Source organism: Rhinolophus ferrumequinum, chromosome 16 (assembly GCF_004115265.2).
Source record: "Rhinolophus ferrumequinum isolate MPI-CBG mRhiFer1 chromosome 16, mRhiFer1_v1.p, whole genome shotgun sequence".
Taxonomy (NCBI): Eukaryota; Metazoa; Chordata; class Mammalia; order Chiroptera; family Rhinolophidae; genus Rhinolophus; species Rhinolophus ferrumequinum.
The window spans coordinates 48,415,215-48,433,672 of NC_046299.1; the positions used below are offsets into that span (position 1 = coordinate 48,415,215).

The following is an 18,458-nucleotide window of genomic DNA, read 5'->3' on the forward strand; positions in this document are numbered from 1 at the left end:
CTGGCAGCTCCAGCAAGCATACGAGTGCTTCCAAAGGCAGAAAGGGGGTACTGTGCTTTTCCTTCCTCCTGTCTATGAATAAATAAACTGACACCTCCATGTGGACTTGTAGCTACCTGTCACACTATAAGTACTTGTCTGCGCCTGGGTGATGGTGGTGGTCCCCCTATGAGCCCACCCCTACCCCCTACACCCACAGGGCTCAGACCCAGAGGACCTGCAACTGCTGCAGTCTTCCCAGGGTATATTCCACAGCTGTTCAGGCATGACGTCCTGTTGTAGTAGTTTGGGGGAGAAGTGAATGGCCTTGGACACCAAAAAGAGAAACTTACACAGAGCTGGCAGGAGGGGTACTCCATGTTCTCGGAAGGGGTCAAGGGGAGTGGCTTCAGCAACACACGAGGGACTCCAAGACATGGACACAAAGCATCAAACAGACAGGCCAGTTTTGCTTTTTGCTTCTTTCCAGCAGCCTATTTACACATATCACTGTGCTCCACCTTAACGGGCCCTTCTAGAGATAGCTGGAGAGGTAAAACCATAGAGACATCGGAATCAGCCATGCTCCTATGAGATTTCCAGCTGAGAGACTGGGCTGGCCACATCTCTCCAGACCTCAGTCTGCCATCTGTAGAAGGAGGATAAGGAAAGCCTATTCCCCAAATGTTGTGAGAATTCAGAGATGAAGTTTGTGGCAGAAGGGTTTGGAGGAAACTTAGCTCCTTTCCCCTTTCCCTCCTCTGCCTCTCTCTGAGGGGGGAGGTAGCAGAGAAGACATCACAAGGCAGAGACGCCCACTACCTTGTATTTGCGAGGGAGGCATCATGGCACCCTCTTCACCACCACACCAATCTGCTATCACATCTAGGTCTCACATGTCCAGCCAGGGTCCCTATACTACTCAAATATGCCAGGCCGGTATGCTGAGGGGCAGGTGGGCGCAGCCAGGGCCTTCCCTGGCCAAGCCTTGGTGGGCCACCCAGCCATTGCGCAGTGGGAGGTGGCCAGGCCTGGGGGCGCCACTGCTGGGCCCCGACTCGGAGGGCAGACCTGAGTCGCTGGGCTGCACCTCCACGAAGACCCGCGAGCGTAGGAGCCTGCGGGACCGCTCTGAGTAGGCCAGCCTGTGGCTCCCCCATTGCGGTGGGCAGAGCTGAGCACGGAAGGCCACCTGGAAGCTGCGGTGGAAGTTCTCATTGAAGTAGCCGTAGATGATGGGGTTGGCGCTGCTGTTGAAGAAGGCCAGCCAGTGGGCGAAGGGGAAGCCATAGACTGAGATCAAGTGCAGCTGCGGCTCGCTGAGCTGCCCATAGTCAATGAGCAGCAGCAGCGCCCAGAGCGGCAGCCAGGACAGCGTGAAGAAAAGCGCCACCACGACCAGCATATGCACCACCCTGGCCTTGCGCCGGCCCCCGCGCCGGCCGTCCGCCGCTGCCTCCTCGCGGGCCTGGCCGGGGCCCGAGGCCTTGACCAGCCTGCGGGCGATGCGGGCATACATGACGACGATGAGTATGAGGGGCGCCAGGTAGATGTGTGAGAAGAGCACGGTAGTGTAGACTTGGCGCATGCTCTCCTTGGGCCAAGCCTCCCAGCACGAGTAGAGCGGGTATGAGCGGTTGTGGGCGTCCACCATGAAATGGTGCTCCTCGCGCGTGACAGTCAGCATGACGGCCGAGGGGGACATGATGAGCAGAGCCAGGGCCCAGATAACCGCGATGGTGACCAGCGCCTTCTGCAGGGTCAGCTTCTCCCGGAAAGGGTGCATGATGCAGCGGAATCTGCGGCACGGGAGCAAAGAGAAGCAGCGCGTCTGGGCAGGTCCCAGTCGCCCCACGTGAGAGCTAACCTTGACTGAGGGCTGGTGGGTACGCGTCCGTTTCATTCACCACCTCACCTGAGCGTCAAAGAGCAGCTCTGACGTTAATTGAGTTTCTCACATGTGAGGAGTCAGCTCTTGGTCTCAGAAGCCAAGAACAAAGGCAAAAACAGGATTTACGAGAGAGGGGAGAAGGAAACCGCAGGCAGTGTGGGAAACATGAATCCTGTTTGTGCACTTTTGGGGGTAAACTGATTGGCCCGCAGCTAGCAGAGGGATCAGTCTGTACATTCGGTCCTCGAGTAGGCGATTAGGTAGGTGTATCAAAGAAAACAATTTTTAGCTAGTTGTGGATTCTTCAGAAAACCTTGGGAGCCTCCACACTGGCTGTCCCTATGTCATCTTAGCCAGCATCCTTCCCACAGTGCTTTCATAGTATTAGGACAGATCTGCACCGTTTCCTCAAAAGAACATCTCAACAGCGATTATTATCACACCCTTAATTTATAGTTGAGGAAACTGGGATTCAGAGATGTTAAGCAACTGACTCAAGGTCACACAGCTACTAAGCAGCAAGGACCAGCCTTGAACCTAGATTTGTCTTGCTCCACTAAGCCATATAAACCAGCAGCTATACACCTTCACTGTGCATTAAAACCTCCTGAAACATTTTAAGAAATACCTGTGCCCAATTCTCCTGGCCAACGATTCCAATCTAATTAATCTGGGAAGGTCACGTGGCAATTTAGAGAGTGAACCTGTACTAAAACACAGGCCTAGAGCTGACTTTCAGCCAAGTGCTCTTTCCACTTCACCAAACTGTGTCCTGCCCTCCTGCCTAGCCTCCCCTATCGCTGCCTGACAGCACCTTCTACCTCTTCCATGGCCTGTCTCAAGCCTTGCTGGCTTACTGGTTTCATAGCATTACACACTTAAGAAATTGCCAGAGAACAAATAATTCTTAAAGCATGCAGTACTAGCTATAGTGCAGTATCAGTTAATGGATGGAGGAGAACCCTGGGGCAGTCTAGAAAGGCTTCCTGGAGGAGATGAGAAATTGAAGAATATGGCAGACACCACTAGAAGAGGTTGCACATTCACATATCATTAACAGTGATAGCAAAATGAACATGAGTGAAGGAGAGGGATTCCCCCCAATTACCCAGCTAGTTGTATGCACTGCAGAGACAGGAATCTAGTTCTATCACCCCAGTTGCCAACATCACTGGGTCACAAAAGACTGCATTTGAGAAGGGCAGAGGTGCAATGAGGATGAAGACATTAGATTCTAAAAAGGGTGAATGAGAGTCAGGATCATTCTGGAATGAGAAGACCCCTTGATTTCTTCCCTACAAGTTGGACAACTATAATTCCCTACAAGTTGGACAACTACAATTCAACAAAGGCTTCCCCGCTCAGTACACAAACACATCTGAGAGAGGCACGCATCGAGACATATGAAGGTGGAGGTATCAGACCAAACAAGAAATGCCAGATGTGGGGAAGGACAGAGACAGGGGCCACAGATGCAACCTAGCACGTGTCACGGCCCCAGATAACGTGGTGTCAAGGAAGGAATTGGGTTGCAGCCCACACTCAGCATCCTGGAGGGCCAGAGGGGCAGAAGCAACCTTTCTGCCTGAGTAGCTGGCATCAGTTGCTGCTAAACCCAGGCAGAGACACAGCACAGTGGTATGGCAGCAGCAGACTAACATCTGCCATTACTAGCAAGAAGGCAAAGCTGCATACTCCTGAACCCACCCCACCTCACCACACCTCCACCCACTGTGGTAGAACCTGGTGGAAGAAGTGGAAACACCTCAAATAGTACAGTGTGGCTGGTAGTTTCTGGTTACAAGGAGGCAGTACCAGGAACCTGCAAGCCCAGAGCCCTATCTCCCTCCACATCCCACCATGGGGGTGGTACCTGAGATTGAGGCATCTCAGACACAGACAGGATGCCCACCTCTTTGGGGAATATGGAGCATTTTCCACAACTGAGGCAACACCACCCCACTAAGATCCCAGAGGTGCCAATAGTGCAGGGAAGAGGAAACAAAAACTTGTGCTATAGCATCTACTAGAAAACAAAAGAAAGACCTCTATGTATCAACCTGCTGAATTGTTAAGAGCAGAACAGTGCCTAAGAAAGAAGACTTCACTACCTCAACTGCCTACGCAGAGAAACAATCCATCAAATACCATGAGTAACCAAGGCAGCTCAGAAAGAAAATGAAAACTTTCCAGAAACTAAACTCAAACACATAAATGACTGTGATTTAAATGACAGAGAATTCAAGATTGCAGTTATGAAAATATTCAATGACATACAAGAAAACTCAGAAAGACAGCTCAATCAGCTAAAAAAATAAAATCAACAAAAGGGGTATTTTACCAAAGATATTGAAACTATAAAAAAGAACCAAAGAAAAATTCTGAAGCAGAAGAACTCAACAAATGCGATAAAGAATGCATTTGAGGGCATTGGAAATAGAGCATACCAGATGAAAGAAAGATGAAAGCAAGCTTGAAGATAAAAATCCAGGAATGACTCAGGTGGAAGAAGAGAGAGAAATGAGAGTTAAAAAAGAAAAAAGTGAAAGAACTCTGTGAGAACTATCTGACTCTATTAGCAAAAGCAACGTAAGAATAATGGGTATACCAGGAAGAGAAGAGAAGGAGAAGGGAAAAAAGAGCCAACTGAAATAAATAATCAATGAGAACTTCCCAAACCTATGGAAAGAGCTAGATCCTCGAATTCAGGAAGCTAACAAACACCTAACTATTCCAATGCAAAAATACCTTCTCCAAGACACATTATATTAAAACTGTCAAAAGTTAATGATAAAGAAATAATTCTCAAGGCAGCCAGGGGGGAAAAAGACTGTAACCAACAAAAGAAACCCCATTAGATTATGATCAGAATTTTCAGCAGAAACCTTACAAGCCAGAAGAGAGTAGAATGAAATATTCCATATATTGAAAGGGAGAAAACATCAGCCAAGAATAATATATTCAGCAAAGTTATCCTTTAGACATGAAAGAGGAATAAAGACTTTTCCAAACAAACAAAATCTAAAGGAATTTACCACCACAAGACCTGCATTATAAGAAATGTTTCAAGAAGCTCTTCTACCTGAAACAAAAAGATAAAAGTATGTAAAACTTTGAGTAAGATGACAGACAGAAGCAGGAAATAGCAACTCTATTTCAGAATAAGGTATTGAAATTTTAATTATAACATAAGAGTTAAAGGGAACAAAAAGAATTTTTTTAAAAAAACTATAACTTCTGCAATTTGGAAATGAATGCACAGCATAATAAAGGGTAATTTGTGACAACAAAAACAAAAAGGGAGGGGGAAAAAGGACTGAACTTGCACAGGTGAAGATAAGATGTAATCAGAAGAAAAAAGACTATTTTATCTATGAAACTTTTTTTTGACATAAACCTCATGAAAACCACAAAACAAAAATCTAGAGCTGAGACACGTAACATAAAAAAAGAGGGAACAGAAAAAAATTATAGAAAACTACTAAACTAAAACAGCAGACAGAAACACTAGGAAAAAGAAACAATGGAGATACAGAGCAACCAGAAAACAAAGATAACAATAAACAAATACAGTAAAGTTTTAAGATACAAAATCAATATGCAAAAATCCATTGCAGTCCTACATACTAACAACGAAATATCAGAAAAATAAATGAAAACAATCTTGTTTACAATTGCAACAAAAAGGATAAAATAAACTTAAAGGAAGTGAAGTACACTGAAAACTACAATACATTGTTGATAGAAATTGAAGACACAAAGAAATAGAAAGATATTCTGTGTTCATTGATTATTAAAATGGCTATGTTACCTAAAGCAATATACAGTTTTAATGCAATCACCATCAAAATTTCAACGGCATTTTTCACAGAAATAGAACCAAAAAATCCTCAAATTTGTATGGAAACACAATAGACCCCAAGTAGCCAAAGCAATCCTGAGAAAAAAGAACAAAGCTGAAGACATCTTACTCCCTGATTTCAAACAATACTACCAAGTTACAATAACCCAAACAGTATGGTATTTGCAGAAAAATAGACACAGAGACCAATGGAACAGAAATGAGAGCCCAGAAGTAAATTCACACATATATAGGCAACTAAGTTTTGACAAAGGAATCAAAAACATACAATGAAAAAAGAAAAGCCTATTCAATAAGCGGTGTTGGGAAAACTGGAAAGCCACATGCAAAAGAATGAAACTAGACTGCTGACACTTTAACTCAAAATGGATTCAGGACTTGAATATAAGACTTGAAAAATAAAATACATAGAAGGAAGCATAGGTACTAAACTTAATGGACCTTGGTCTCAGAGGGGTTTTGTGACCTTGACCCCAAAAGCAAGGGAAATAAAAGCAAAAATAAATGAACGGGACCACATCAAACTAAACAACTTCTGCAAAGCAAAAGAAACCGTTGACAAAACAAAAAGGCAATCAACTCAATGGGAGAAGATATTTGTAAATGATACCTCCAATAAGGGGCTGATATCCAAAATACATAAAACGCATACAACTCAACAACAAAAACAAACAAACAACTCAATTAAAAAATTGGTCAAAGGAACTGAATAGACACTTTTCCAAGGAAGACATACATATGTCCAACAGATATATGAAAGCTGCTCAACATCACTAGTCATCAGGGAAATGCAAATCAAAACCACAATGAGATACCACCTCACACCTATTAGAATGGCTATTATCAATAAGACAAGAAGTAATATTAGAGTGAATGTGGGAAAAATGGAACCCTTGCACACTGCTGATGGGAATATAAATTGGTACAACCTCTATGGAAAACAGTATGGAAGTTCCTCAGAAAATTGAGAATAGAGCTACCATATGACCGAGCAATTCCTCTTCTCAGTATCTACCCGAAAAATTTGAAAACACTATTCGTAAAGATATACGTACCCCTATGTTCATTGCAGCATTATTCACAGTGGCCAAGACATGGAAACAACATAAGTGTCCTTTGACGGGTGATCGGATAAAGAAGATATGGCACATATATACAATGGAGTATTACTTAGCCATAAAACAGATGAAATATTGCCATTTGCAACAACAAGGACGGATCTTGAGAGTATAAAGAAACAAGTGAAATAAGTCAGATGAAAAAGGAACTACATGATCCCACTCATATGGGGGATGTAAAACAAACAATAACAAACAAAGCAAACAAAAAAACTCATAGATACAGACAACAGAATGGTGGTTACCGGAGAGGAAGGGGGGTGGGAGGAGGACAGAGGGTAAAGGGGGTCAAATATATGGTGGCAGAAGGACCCTAGCCTTTGGGTGTTGAGCACACAATAGAGTACACAGATGTTGTATTATAAAGCTGTACACCTGAAGTGTATATGTGATTAACCAATGTCATCCCAATAAATGTAATATAAATCAGTAAATAAATAGAAAGGGCAGAGCTAAGAAGTGCCTGTATTAGGAAGCAGACAAGGAGTTGGGTGTGAGTGTAAGAAAGAAAGAAAATAACATTAATAGCTGACATTTGGACCCTGCGCCAGGTGGTATGCATCAGCTTTATAAGGAGAAGCTCACTGAAGACTCCCAACCATCCTGTAGGGAATTTCCCATTTTACAGATGAAAAACCGAGGCTCTGACTAGTTAAGTAACTTAGTGAAAGGGCTCACCGAGGAGGAAGAGGACTTACTGCAGTTCGTCAGAATTTTATTGCTTGCAAAGCCTCCTTGGCTCCTGGTTGCATTCCATTAGCAGAGCCATGCTTATCAGAGAATCTGATGGAATCTGACGCTTGAAATACCATAAGTAGCTGGTGATAGGGTGGAGGTGGATGCCAGTAGGGCCTGGACTGCCAGGGCCCAGCAAGGAGGCTGCGGAGACGAAGTGAAGGAGCAGGGGGACACACTTCCTCCCCAGCCATACTATGGCCACCCATTAAGCTTGCTCCCCTGCTCAGAGTCATGGAAGGCAGGATTCCTGCTCCGCAGGAAACAAGGTCTGCCTTCAAGCTCCTCAGAAGCCCCAGGAGTCCCTATTAAATGTCCTTAGGAGCTGCCTCCAAGCCTTCTGAGAAGAGGTGGTGGGATCCAGTCTCCCCAAATGTAAAGAGCAGCCTTCCCTTTATGGCTCAGATTCAGCCCCACCCACCACAGAGCAGCCCCAGCCTTCCTCCCCCCCCCCCCCCCCCCCCCCCCCCCCCCCCCCCCCCCCCGCCCCCGGTCCTGCAGTGAAGACAGTGGCTCTTCCTAGTGCCAGGCCCAATCGACCCAGGTCAACCTAGTTGGGAACCCTCTTACCTTTCCACGGCAATGGCCACCAGTGTGAAAACGGAAGCTGACACGGACATGCCCTGCACCAGGCCGCTCATCTTGCATGTGGCATTGTCAAAGGGCCACCCTGCAATGACAGAGGCCAGCACAGAGTAAGGGATGTCTCACCCACAGAGAGCCGGGAACCTTACACCGGCTAAGCCAGTCCCCTCTGCAGCTTGGGTCTTTCCTCCATGTCTGGCGAGGTGGTCATCCTCTCTGCTTACACATCTCCAGGAATGAGAAACTCACCAGCCCATACCACCATCAACAATTCTGCCTATTGGAGAGACAATCTTTATTACCAACCAATGATTTCCTGCCATGAGATTTGGGTCCACCTAGCCCAATGTACAGTCTGTAAGAATGCATACAAACCAAAAGACACACATGACATTTAATAGAATGTTTGCCTATGAGGAAGGGGACTTGGAGTGGGGCAGGGGTATAGAAAGGAATGAATAAATAAAAAATAAACACGAGGCTTCACATCAGAGTGAAGTCACTCTGCCATGAACTGTGGATGTGAATAATTCAACCATTTGTACCTGTGTTCCAAAAGAAAGGGGGGGAAGAGGGGAGGGAGGGAGGAAGAAAGGGAAAGGGGAAGGGGAAGGGGGAAGGGAACGAAGGCGGAAGGAGGAAGGGAAGGGAACGGGAGGGAAGGGAAGGGAAAAACCATATGAAGTTTTATTTTATAGCGAAACATTCTATTAGAAAATTTCTAAATACACATCAAAAACAGACTGGTTAAATAAATTGTAGCACATCCATACAATGTAATTCTAAGCAGTTGTAAAAAGAATGAAATAACTTCACGTAAATTAATTTTAATGAATCCTATTTATAACGTATTTATTATGTTTTTAAGCAAAGAAAAGGTAAAGGTGCAGAATTGACTGAAAAGCTAGCTTTTCCTTAATTTGCTTGTACTTGTATAAAATATGTTTGGAAAGAGACACAAGAAACTGGCAAGATTGGTTCCCTCCCAGGAGAGTTGCTGAGAGACCAGAGGACTGTGTGGAGAGATTTTTCACTGGGTATCTTTGGGAGCTTTTGACTATTGAACCATGTAGATATGTTATCTATTCAAGCAATTTAAAAATTTTAGGCATTTGGAAAGGACTGGCAAAACCACTTTAACCAACTAGTGATCATATCATTGTTAACTGGTGTGTGTGTGTGTGTGTGTGTGTGTGTGTGTGAGTGTGTGTGCACGCACGCACGCGCCTGTATGTGTGTGCATGCATGCATATGTATGTGTCTAGGTTTGCTGGGAAGAAGGATGCATTTTATCAGCATCCCTGAAAGAACCTGGTATTCAGCAGTAATTAAAGGCTCCATCAGTATATCCGAGGGGAAATTAACTGCTCTGGTTCCACTTCCTGGGTCCTAGAACCTATAGAAACTCAGGCTGTGACTCCCCTGCCCCAAGTCCAGTTAAGTCACTCCAAATGGGGCTCTGAGCTCGGAAGCTGCAGGCTCAGACCTCTAGGGGTCTCCACAGCTCAGGAAATCCAGAGTCCCAGGGTCTGCGGAGCCTTATTCTGAACCCGGAGAGAGTAGATGACACAGGGATCTTTCTGGCATTTGCAGGACTAACAGGCAGGAATCGAGAGGTCAGGTAGTCTAGTCCTGCTTGAATTCCTTCTCCCAAATCCCTGCTAAATGGCCAGCCCGTCCTTACTTAGGCACTTCCAGTGATAGGGAGCTCGCTCCCTGTAGGACAGAACTGTCTTTTGTTGGAGCACAGCACAAGTCAGTTGATTTTTAGGTCCTTATTCAGAAAAAACCTGCCTCCTTCCCACTCCTTCCCACTGGTTCTAGTGCTTCCCATGCAAGATACCTGGGAGAGTAAGACTGAATGTTGTATAGTTGTTAGGAATATGGGTGTGAGAATGTGGGACTGGACACTTAGCTGTGTAACTATCTGCCCCTTAATCACTCTGAGTATCGGTTTCTTTATTGCTAAACTGGGGATAATAATAATAATAATATATGCTTCACTGGATTGTTGTGAGGATTAGTTAAGACTATGCAGGAAGAGTTAAGTCACACAATGCTGGAACAAAGAAAATGGCTAATTCATTGTATCTAGTATCGAATCCCTGTGTCATCAGACTGCCTTGAGAGTTTGAGACAATGCCATGTTGGCCGAGAGAGCAGGCCAGCAGCGATTCCGGGGAGGGCACTCCCACGGCCGCCGTGGGCTACACTCACCTGTGATGAGATTGTCCACCAGGGTGGTAGGCATGCAGAAGACGCCCACCAGCAGGTCACTGATGGCCAGGTTGAGAATGAATATGTTGGTGACAGTGCGCATGTGCCGGTTCTTGAGCACGATGAAACAGACCAGGGTGTTGCCCACCATGCAGAGGAGGAAGATGAGCACGTAGGCCACGATGAACATGGCTGCCACTGGGGAGGAGTGCTGGTAGTAGGAGGAGAAGGTGAGGTTGGCGGCCGGGGTGGCCTCAGTGTGACTCCCGTTCTGGCTTGGGGGCCAGCTGCTGTTGGAAGGCTGGGAGGGCGCCCCTAGGAGCAAAGGAACATAGGGGTCAGGAGGCTAGACAAAGAAGAGATGACGGACTTCTCACCATGGGTGAGATCCTTCTGTGCTCCAAACCCTGATCATGTGCTCAACTCCAATTGTCAATGGATGCTCGGATCTAAAACTTGCCCCCCATAGCCACCCTGATGTCACACCTCCCACCCTGTCCTGTGCATGACTCATCTCCCAATGTTGGCTATTCTCCATGTAAACGTAACCCTCCTCTGCCCCATCTAGGCTCCATCCTTCTCAGCCGTGCTCTGTGCCCCAGAGCCTGACCTCTAAGGACCACATCGCCCAGGCACCTTGCCCTCTGGTTTGCTGACTAGGTTCAGTCAATGGAGGCACTGAGGGAGACGGAAGGACTAGAGAAGAAAGAGGTCAGGATAGTCACCGCCTGCCTCACACCCTGCCTGGTCCAGTTCTGCCCGTGGGGCTGTCTTCTGGGCACAGCTCCTGCTAGGTCTCCTCTTTATGACCCGAGCTCTTGTGGGACCACACTGACACTGCATCCTGTGAGTGCCAGTCCCAGGTGGCTTCACCACCCCTGGCTAGTTCTCTGGCCCTCCCTTTCCCCCCTGTAGACTTTCCCTTCTGTTAAACTCTCTTCAGTTACACACTTTCTGAGTGTATCCCCTGTTTTCTTCTGAGACCCTGACTGTTACACTCCCAAGATCTTTGATGTCCTTCTGCATCCTCTCCTCCACGGAACTTTAGTTGGGAAAGGCAAGAAGGCAGTGGGGAAAAGGAGAATGAAAGGGGACCTGAACTAGGACAAAGGAGCAAAAGCACACATTAAATTCACCAGAAACCAGCCAAAACCAAGGCTACCACCTATCGTGCAGCCCCTCCCATTGTGGTAATCAGCTGCTTCATTTGCACAGCATTTAACAAAGCATTTCCATATCTATTATTTTATCTAACCCTCCCACTAGGAGGTAAACAGGTTAGGTATTAGCCCCATTTGAAATGGGAGAACTGGGATCACAGGGGTTCCATGATTGCTCAGAGTGGTACAAGAGTATGCAGCAGAGTTGGCCCTGCTCCGTGTGTCTGACTCAGTCCCAGGTTTCAGTGTGTGTCTCTCCAGCCACGTTCGGAAGGGAGCCGCTCAGAGTCTAAACACAGCTCTGCTGGGAAGTCTTTCGATGTAGGGTCTCATAATATTATCTTGTAAACTCTCCTCTTGCCTTCCTCTGGGATGGAATGTGGCCCGTGCCAGGAGGTAAAGAGTCTTCGAGGAGTCTTCTGTCCCATCCAGAGCTCAGCCACTAGCCTGGAGGCCCACCGGAGGCTTGGGACCTGAAGAATAAAGAGTCTGGGGGGAGCAGACCCGATGAGTTGGCACAAGTGGGGCCACAGGGACCAGCAGGTGGCACAGGGGCCGTGGAGGGCCTGCTGGTGGAGGTGGAGAAGCTGGAAGCTTCCCGTGCACAGTAAGAGGAGGAGATTAACAGTCCCATGCTTAGGCCCTCCCGCAGTGTCCACCTGCGCCCACGCAGCTTTATTTTAATATGGAAAAGGTCAAACATGTACAAAAGAGAACGTTACAGTAAACATATACAAGAGTATGTCGTTTAGTGACATTACAAAAGAGAAGAGAATAAAGAACCCCGTGTATACATCACCGACCTCCAACAATTATCAACTCAAGGTCAATCTCGTTTCCCCATCCTCCCAACTCTCTGGATTATTTTGAAGTGAATATCATATGACTTCCTTTCATCCATAAATATTTCAATTTATATCTCTAAAAAGTAGGACTCAAAAAAAAATCAAACAAAACATAACTACAGTATTATTATCACACCTAACAAAATTAACAATTATGTCATAATATTATCAATTATCCAGCATCCAGCACTCAAGATTCCCTGATTGTTACATAATTTTTTCAATAATTGGTTTGTTTGAGGATCCACATAAGATTTTTGTTTCCATTATCTATTATTATGTGGCAAATCACTCCAAAATTTAGTGGTGCCGCACTGTGGCTTGGCAACCTGGGTGGTCCTTCTGCAGGTTTCTCTTGGGATCACTCATGCAGCTGTGGTCCTCAGATGGCTCAGTGGAGCTGGAACGCCCAAGCTGAGCTGCTTCACGTGGCGGGTGTGTAGTGCTGGCTACTGGCTGGGGTGTCTCAGTTCTCCTCCAGATGGCCTCTCATCCTCCAGGAGGCTAGACTGGGCTTCTTCACAGCGTGGTGGTCTCAGAGTTCCAAGACAGCAAGAGAAAAAGCTACACGCTTCTTAAGATCTAGGCTCACATCATCACTTATGCCACATTCTGTTGGCCAAGGCAAGTCACGAGGTCAGCCCAGATTCATGACAGAGGAGAAATGGCTTCCACCTTTTGATAGGAGGAATAGCAATATTACAATGCAAACAGTGTGTGATGACACATCTGACAATGGGTTAACATCCAAAATTTATAAAAACTCATTCAACTCCACACCAAAAAATAAACAATCCAATTAAAAAATGGGCAGAGGACCTGAAGAGACACTTTTCTAAAAAGGACATACGGATGGCCAATAGACATATGAAAAAATGCTCAACGTCCCTAATCATTAGAGAAATGCAAATAAAAACCACAATGAGATACCACCTCACTCCGGTCAGAATGGCTATCATCAATAAATCAACAAACAACAAGTGCTGGCGAGGATGTGGAGAAAAGGGAACCCTTGTGCACTGTTGGTGGGATTGCAGATTGGTGCAGCCACTATGGAAATCAGTATGGCGGTACCCCAAAAAATTGGAAATGAAACTACCTTATGATCCAGCAACTCTACTCTTAGTTATCTATCCAGAGAGATCCAAAATGCTAATTTGAAAAAATCTATGCACCCCTGTTTATTGCAGCACTACTCACAATAGCCAAGATGTGGAAACAACCGAAATGCCCATCGGTAGACAACTGGGTTAAGAAACTGTGGTACATTTATACAAAGGAGTATTACTGGGCCATAAAGAAGAATGAAATCTTACCATTTGCAACGATATGGATGGACCTAGAGAACATTATGCTGAGTGAAATGAGTCAGATGGAGAAAGACAAATACCATATGATCTTACTTATATGTGGAATCTAAAGAATAGAATAAGTGAACAAACTAATCAGAAACAATGTCAGAGATATAGAGAAAAACTGAGGGTTGCTAGATGGGAGGGGGGTGGGGATAAGGGGGAAGGTGAGGGGATTAGAAAGCACAGTCGGTAACCACAAGATTGCCTCGGGGATACAAAAGTCAATTTGGGGAATATAATCAATAATGTTGTAAAGATTTTGTAGGGTGTCAGATGGGCACTTGTCTTATTAGGGAGACCACCTCAGGGATGATGTAGATACCTGATCACTGCACTGCACACCTGAAGCTGAAGCTGAATAACAATGAATGTCAGCTATAATTTAATATACATATAGTCACAGGATGTGGAGTACAGCACAGGGAATAGAGTCAATGGAAATGTAACAGCTATAAACGATGTCAGAAGGGCAATAAATTGGGGGAGGGAAGTTACCACTTTGTGAGGGGTGTAATGTCTACTACATTGTTTTGTACACCTGAAACTAATGAAAAAAAAAAGTGTGTGGACACAAGGCCGATGATTCATTAAGGTCCATTATAAAATCCACCACCATCTCCACACTGCATTTCATTGTGTGGCTCCTAGATCTCTTTTAGTTTCTAGGTTCCCACTCTGCTTCTTTACCCACTGCAATTGATTTGTCATCTAAACCCCTGGGTCATTTTTCTGTAGAATCTCTCGCAGACTGGATTTTGCTGAGGGCTCCCTCGTGATGTCACCTTCCGGGGCTACTCTCTGTCCCCTGGATTTCCTGTAACTCATAGACATAGAGGCTTAATCAAGTTGTCTGGTGGTCTCTCTTTCTTAAAAAACAGATTTTTGTTAAAATGTAGCTAAGACAGTATCATATTAGTTTTAGGTATCCACCATAGTTACGAATCTTCAACATTTACGAATCTTAAGAAGTGATCACGATAAGTCCAGCACCCACCTGACACTGTACCAGGCTGTCACAATATTATTGACTATATTTCCCATACTGTACATTACATCCCCATGACTTATTTGTTTTATACCTGGAAATTTGGACCTCTTATTCCCCTTTACCTATTCCCCCCACCTCTCTAATTTTTCAGTTACAGTTGGCATTCAATATTATTTTATATTCATTTCAGGTGTATGGCATAGTAGTTAGACATTTATATAATTGACAAAGTTATCCCCTTGACTAGACAAGTACTCACCTGGCACTATATAGTTATTACCATATTATTGACTATATTCTCTCTGTTTTACTTTACATCCTCATGACTATTTTGTAATTACCAATTGTCCTTCTTAATCCTTTCACCTTTTTTATCCCGTCCGCGAACCCCCCTCCCATCAGGCAACTATCAGCTTGTTCCCTGCATCTATGAGTTTGTTTGTTCATTTATTTTGTTCTTTAGATTCCACATATAAGTGACGATATTTGTCTTTCTCGGTTTGACTTATTTCACTTAACATAATACCATCCAGGTCCATCTATGTTGTCACAAATGTCAAGATTCTATCCTTTTTTATGGCAGAGTACTATTCCATTGTATATATGCACCACATCTTCTTTATCCAATTGTCTATTAATAGACACTTGGGTTGCTTCCATATCTTGGCTATTGTAAATAATGCTCTAATGAACATAGGAGTGCACATATCTTTTCAAATTAGTGTTTTGAATTTCTTCAACTATCTAGAAGTGGAATCGCTAGGTCATCAGGTAGTTCTATTTTTAATTTTTTGAGGAACGTCCACACCATTTTCCATAACGGCCCCACCAATTTGCCATCTAGTGGTCTTTTTTTGATGCTAAACTTGATCCGTGGGCTCAGGAGATGTCAGCCTGATCCCTCCACTGTCAAGTTTCCTCTCAGTTTTTCACCAGTGTTTCCAGCAGCAGCCACGAGGGGTCTATTGCGTCGACCCCTCATTGTATCTCAAATAGAATCCAGACTCTTTACTGCATTTTCTGACTCTGGTTGCCATCTCTCTGGCCTCACTCCCTGCCGCTCTCTGCATTATGCTCTGGCCATCTCGTGATGGCTCCCACACACTCTTGCTTTTTCCAGCCTCAAGGCCTTTATCTCTTCCTATTCCTTCTGCCTCTTTCCTTCTTTTAGCTCCCGCTTAAATGCTGTCTGCTCAGAGAAGCCTGACCTGATCACTCCATTTAAAATAGGTGCCCCACTAGGATCTAGCACAGCATCGTGTTTATTTTCTTCAATCTGTCAATATTGTATTTGTTTTCAGGTGTATTTTCCCCCCACCCTTGAAAGTCAGCTCCTACAGAGCAGGGACCTTCACTGTCTTGTTGGCAGCCATCTTCCTAGCCTCTCGTCAATGCCTGCCCCTAGGAAATGGTTTGGCAAACAGTTGTTGAATGAATAAATATGGGTATGAAGGGGAAAAAGAAAAAAAGATGGATCCTGACACCAGGTGACAGGGTCCTGCTCAAAACTGGCGTTGCTGATGTTAGACGGCCTTCTCCAGGGTCCTCCAGAAAGAATCCCCGTCACAGAGCCTATTGGAGTCTTCCCAGGCAGCTCGCCTTTGCTGAGCCTCAAAATCAACTCCGAATCAGTCCCCATGACCTGGGGAACTCTGTGGGTGTGGATGGGGAGAAGAAAATGCTAGAAACTGCCTGGCTAGACTGCAGTCTGTTTCCCCCACTGCCTTCACTCAGCCTCAGAGAACTGCTTAGTGAGCTCGTGTTCCAAAGTCCGTTCCTGGCAAGTGTCTGGGAATGACCCTGTCCATCTCTCGAACCTCAGTGACGCCTGGGCATCAGCCTCTACGCTTAGGCCAGTTTCCAGACTTGTAGACTAACCTTTCTAAAGGAAGAAAAACTTCCTATTCCCGGCAACTCCCTTGGGCTGGGGTGCGATGGGGTGGAGGCAGGCAGGCCTTCCCCCCTACATGGGCTCCAGGCCAGCAGCTGGAGACCTCATTAACACCCAGGGCTTGTCCTTTCTGGCATCTGCCTGGTACCCTTGTGGATACATTACAGCGTGTGAAAATTTCAATCGCTGAACCCAATTAAGCCATTCCCCTACTGGGGGATCTTCCTGGAGGTCTCAGATATAATAATGTTTCCCTCTAGGGCACTCTGATGGTCTCAGACACCAAGCCCTGAGCCACTGAAAACCCAGGGCCAAAGAGAAGGTGGGGGCGTAAGGCTTCTCAGTGTGTGGTCCCCAATCAGCAGCATGACCGGAACTTGTTAGAAATGCAAATTCTCGGGATTCAGCCCTGATCTAGGGAACCAGAAACCCAGCTACAGTGTTTCCCGGAAAATAAGACCTAGTCAGACAATCAGCTCTAATGCGTCTTTTGGAGCAAAAATTAATGTAAGGCCCGGTCTTATTTTACTGTAATATAAGACCCGGTTAATACCCGGTCTTATGTAACATAAGACCGGGTCTTATATTAATTTTTGCTCCAAAAGACGCATTAGAGCAGATTGTCTGGCCAGGTCTTATTTTTGGAAAAACACGGTATATCTCTGTTTTAATGCATCTTCCTGGTGATTCCAATATGTACTCCAGTGCGAGACTCACAGAACCAAAGGAATGTGCCTCCTAAGCTCAGTTTTATTATCTGTTAAATGGGATGGTGTGGGGTGATGCTGTCTCCCTGCCTACCTACCAGACTGGATAGGCAAGTGAAATGCTTCACAAAAGAAAAAAGGAAAAGAAAAAACAAAACAGGGCACAGTGTCTCTGGCAGTAGTTGCATGGGCATGGAAAGGCCGAACCCACCTGGTTCTCCAACATGCTTCTGTGTCCTACACTGGAGGGAGACCAGGAGACTTACTCTTCTCCACCTCCTCTCTCCAGTGACCTACTTCCTCTGCTTGGGCTGCTTTTCCACAACACACCCCGCTCCAACCAGCGTGAGTGTACACCCTTCCAGCCTATGGGCCTCCCTGTGCCACACCGCTCTGAGGCCCGACAGCAGCTGTGGAGGCTGCCAGAGGCTCCAAGGAAGCCACTAGACTGAAGTCAGGCTGGGAGTGGGGTAGAGAATGGATCTGATTTGCTGTCCTCCACTGACTTACCACACAGCACAACACCACAGCCAAGGCCGACGGGGGGAAGTCCTGATGGAGGTTACTGCCTGGCTGGCCCCAGCAACTGTGCAGGAAACTCGCTGATGGCAGCGTCCATCCACAGGTATTGGGAGAAGGCTTCTGGGCCCTCAGAAACCTTCCAAGCCATATTTTTGATCCAGGTACCCAAGAATTCCCTTTTCTTTCCCCATGTCAGCTCCCTTGCTCAAGCTGGATAATAACGGGTGAGGAGACACCTTCTAGGCCGGATCTAAGTGACAGAAAATTCTTCCTGGTGTCAAGTTGAATTATCTTACTGCCACTTGCCCCCACCTGTCCTAGTTCTGCCCCCGGGAGCCACACAGAACAAGAATGAGCCCCTGTCCCCAGGATCACCACTCTCTCCCTGATCCACCTCACTTTCAGTCCATTTTGTGCCCCCCATGCCCCCCAGTAATTTTCCTCAAGAATACAAGTCATATCTCCCCCATTTGAAATGTATGCAATTGATTTTTTTTTTAACCTAAATTCATGACTTCACATTTCACTTATATTTACATTTCGTGTTCTTGGTTTCGATCCAGCATTCCAGCATGTTGAGAAAACCCTTAAATCTTGAACCTG

At 45.6% G+C, this 18,458-nt stretch overlaps 1 protein-coding gene across 1 annotated transcript; it reads right to left on the minus strand.

Annotated features, from left to right (window-relative positions):
- Positions 1–876: 876 nt before the first annotated feature.
- NPFFR1 (neuropeptide FF receptor 1) lies at positions 877–17,559 on the minus strand. The gene is made up of 4 exons (XM_033129975.1): positions 17,545–17,559; positions 10,388–10,733; positions 8,156–8,255; positions 877–1,778 (listed from the first exon to the last, which is right to left on the minus strand). Exons 1-4 carry the CDS (start codon positions 17,557–17,559, stop codon positions 902–904), a joined length of 1,338 nt encoding a protein of 445 aa, XP_032985866.1. The 3' UTR covers positions 877–901.
- Between the last annotated feature and the right edge of the window lie 899 nt (positions 17,560–18,458).

Coding starts and splice junctions, on each gene's coding strand:
- NPFFR1 (XM_033129975.1), bottom strand. Junction 8,256..10,387: donor GGTGGACAATCTCATCACAG/GTGAGTGTAGCC, acceptor CTGTCATTGCAG/GGTGGCCCTTTGACAATGCC. Junction 1,779..8,155: donor GTGGCCATTGCCGTGGAAAG/GTAAGAGGGTTC, acceptor CCCGTGCCGCAG/ATTCCGCTGCATCATGCACC.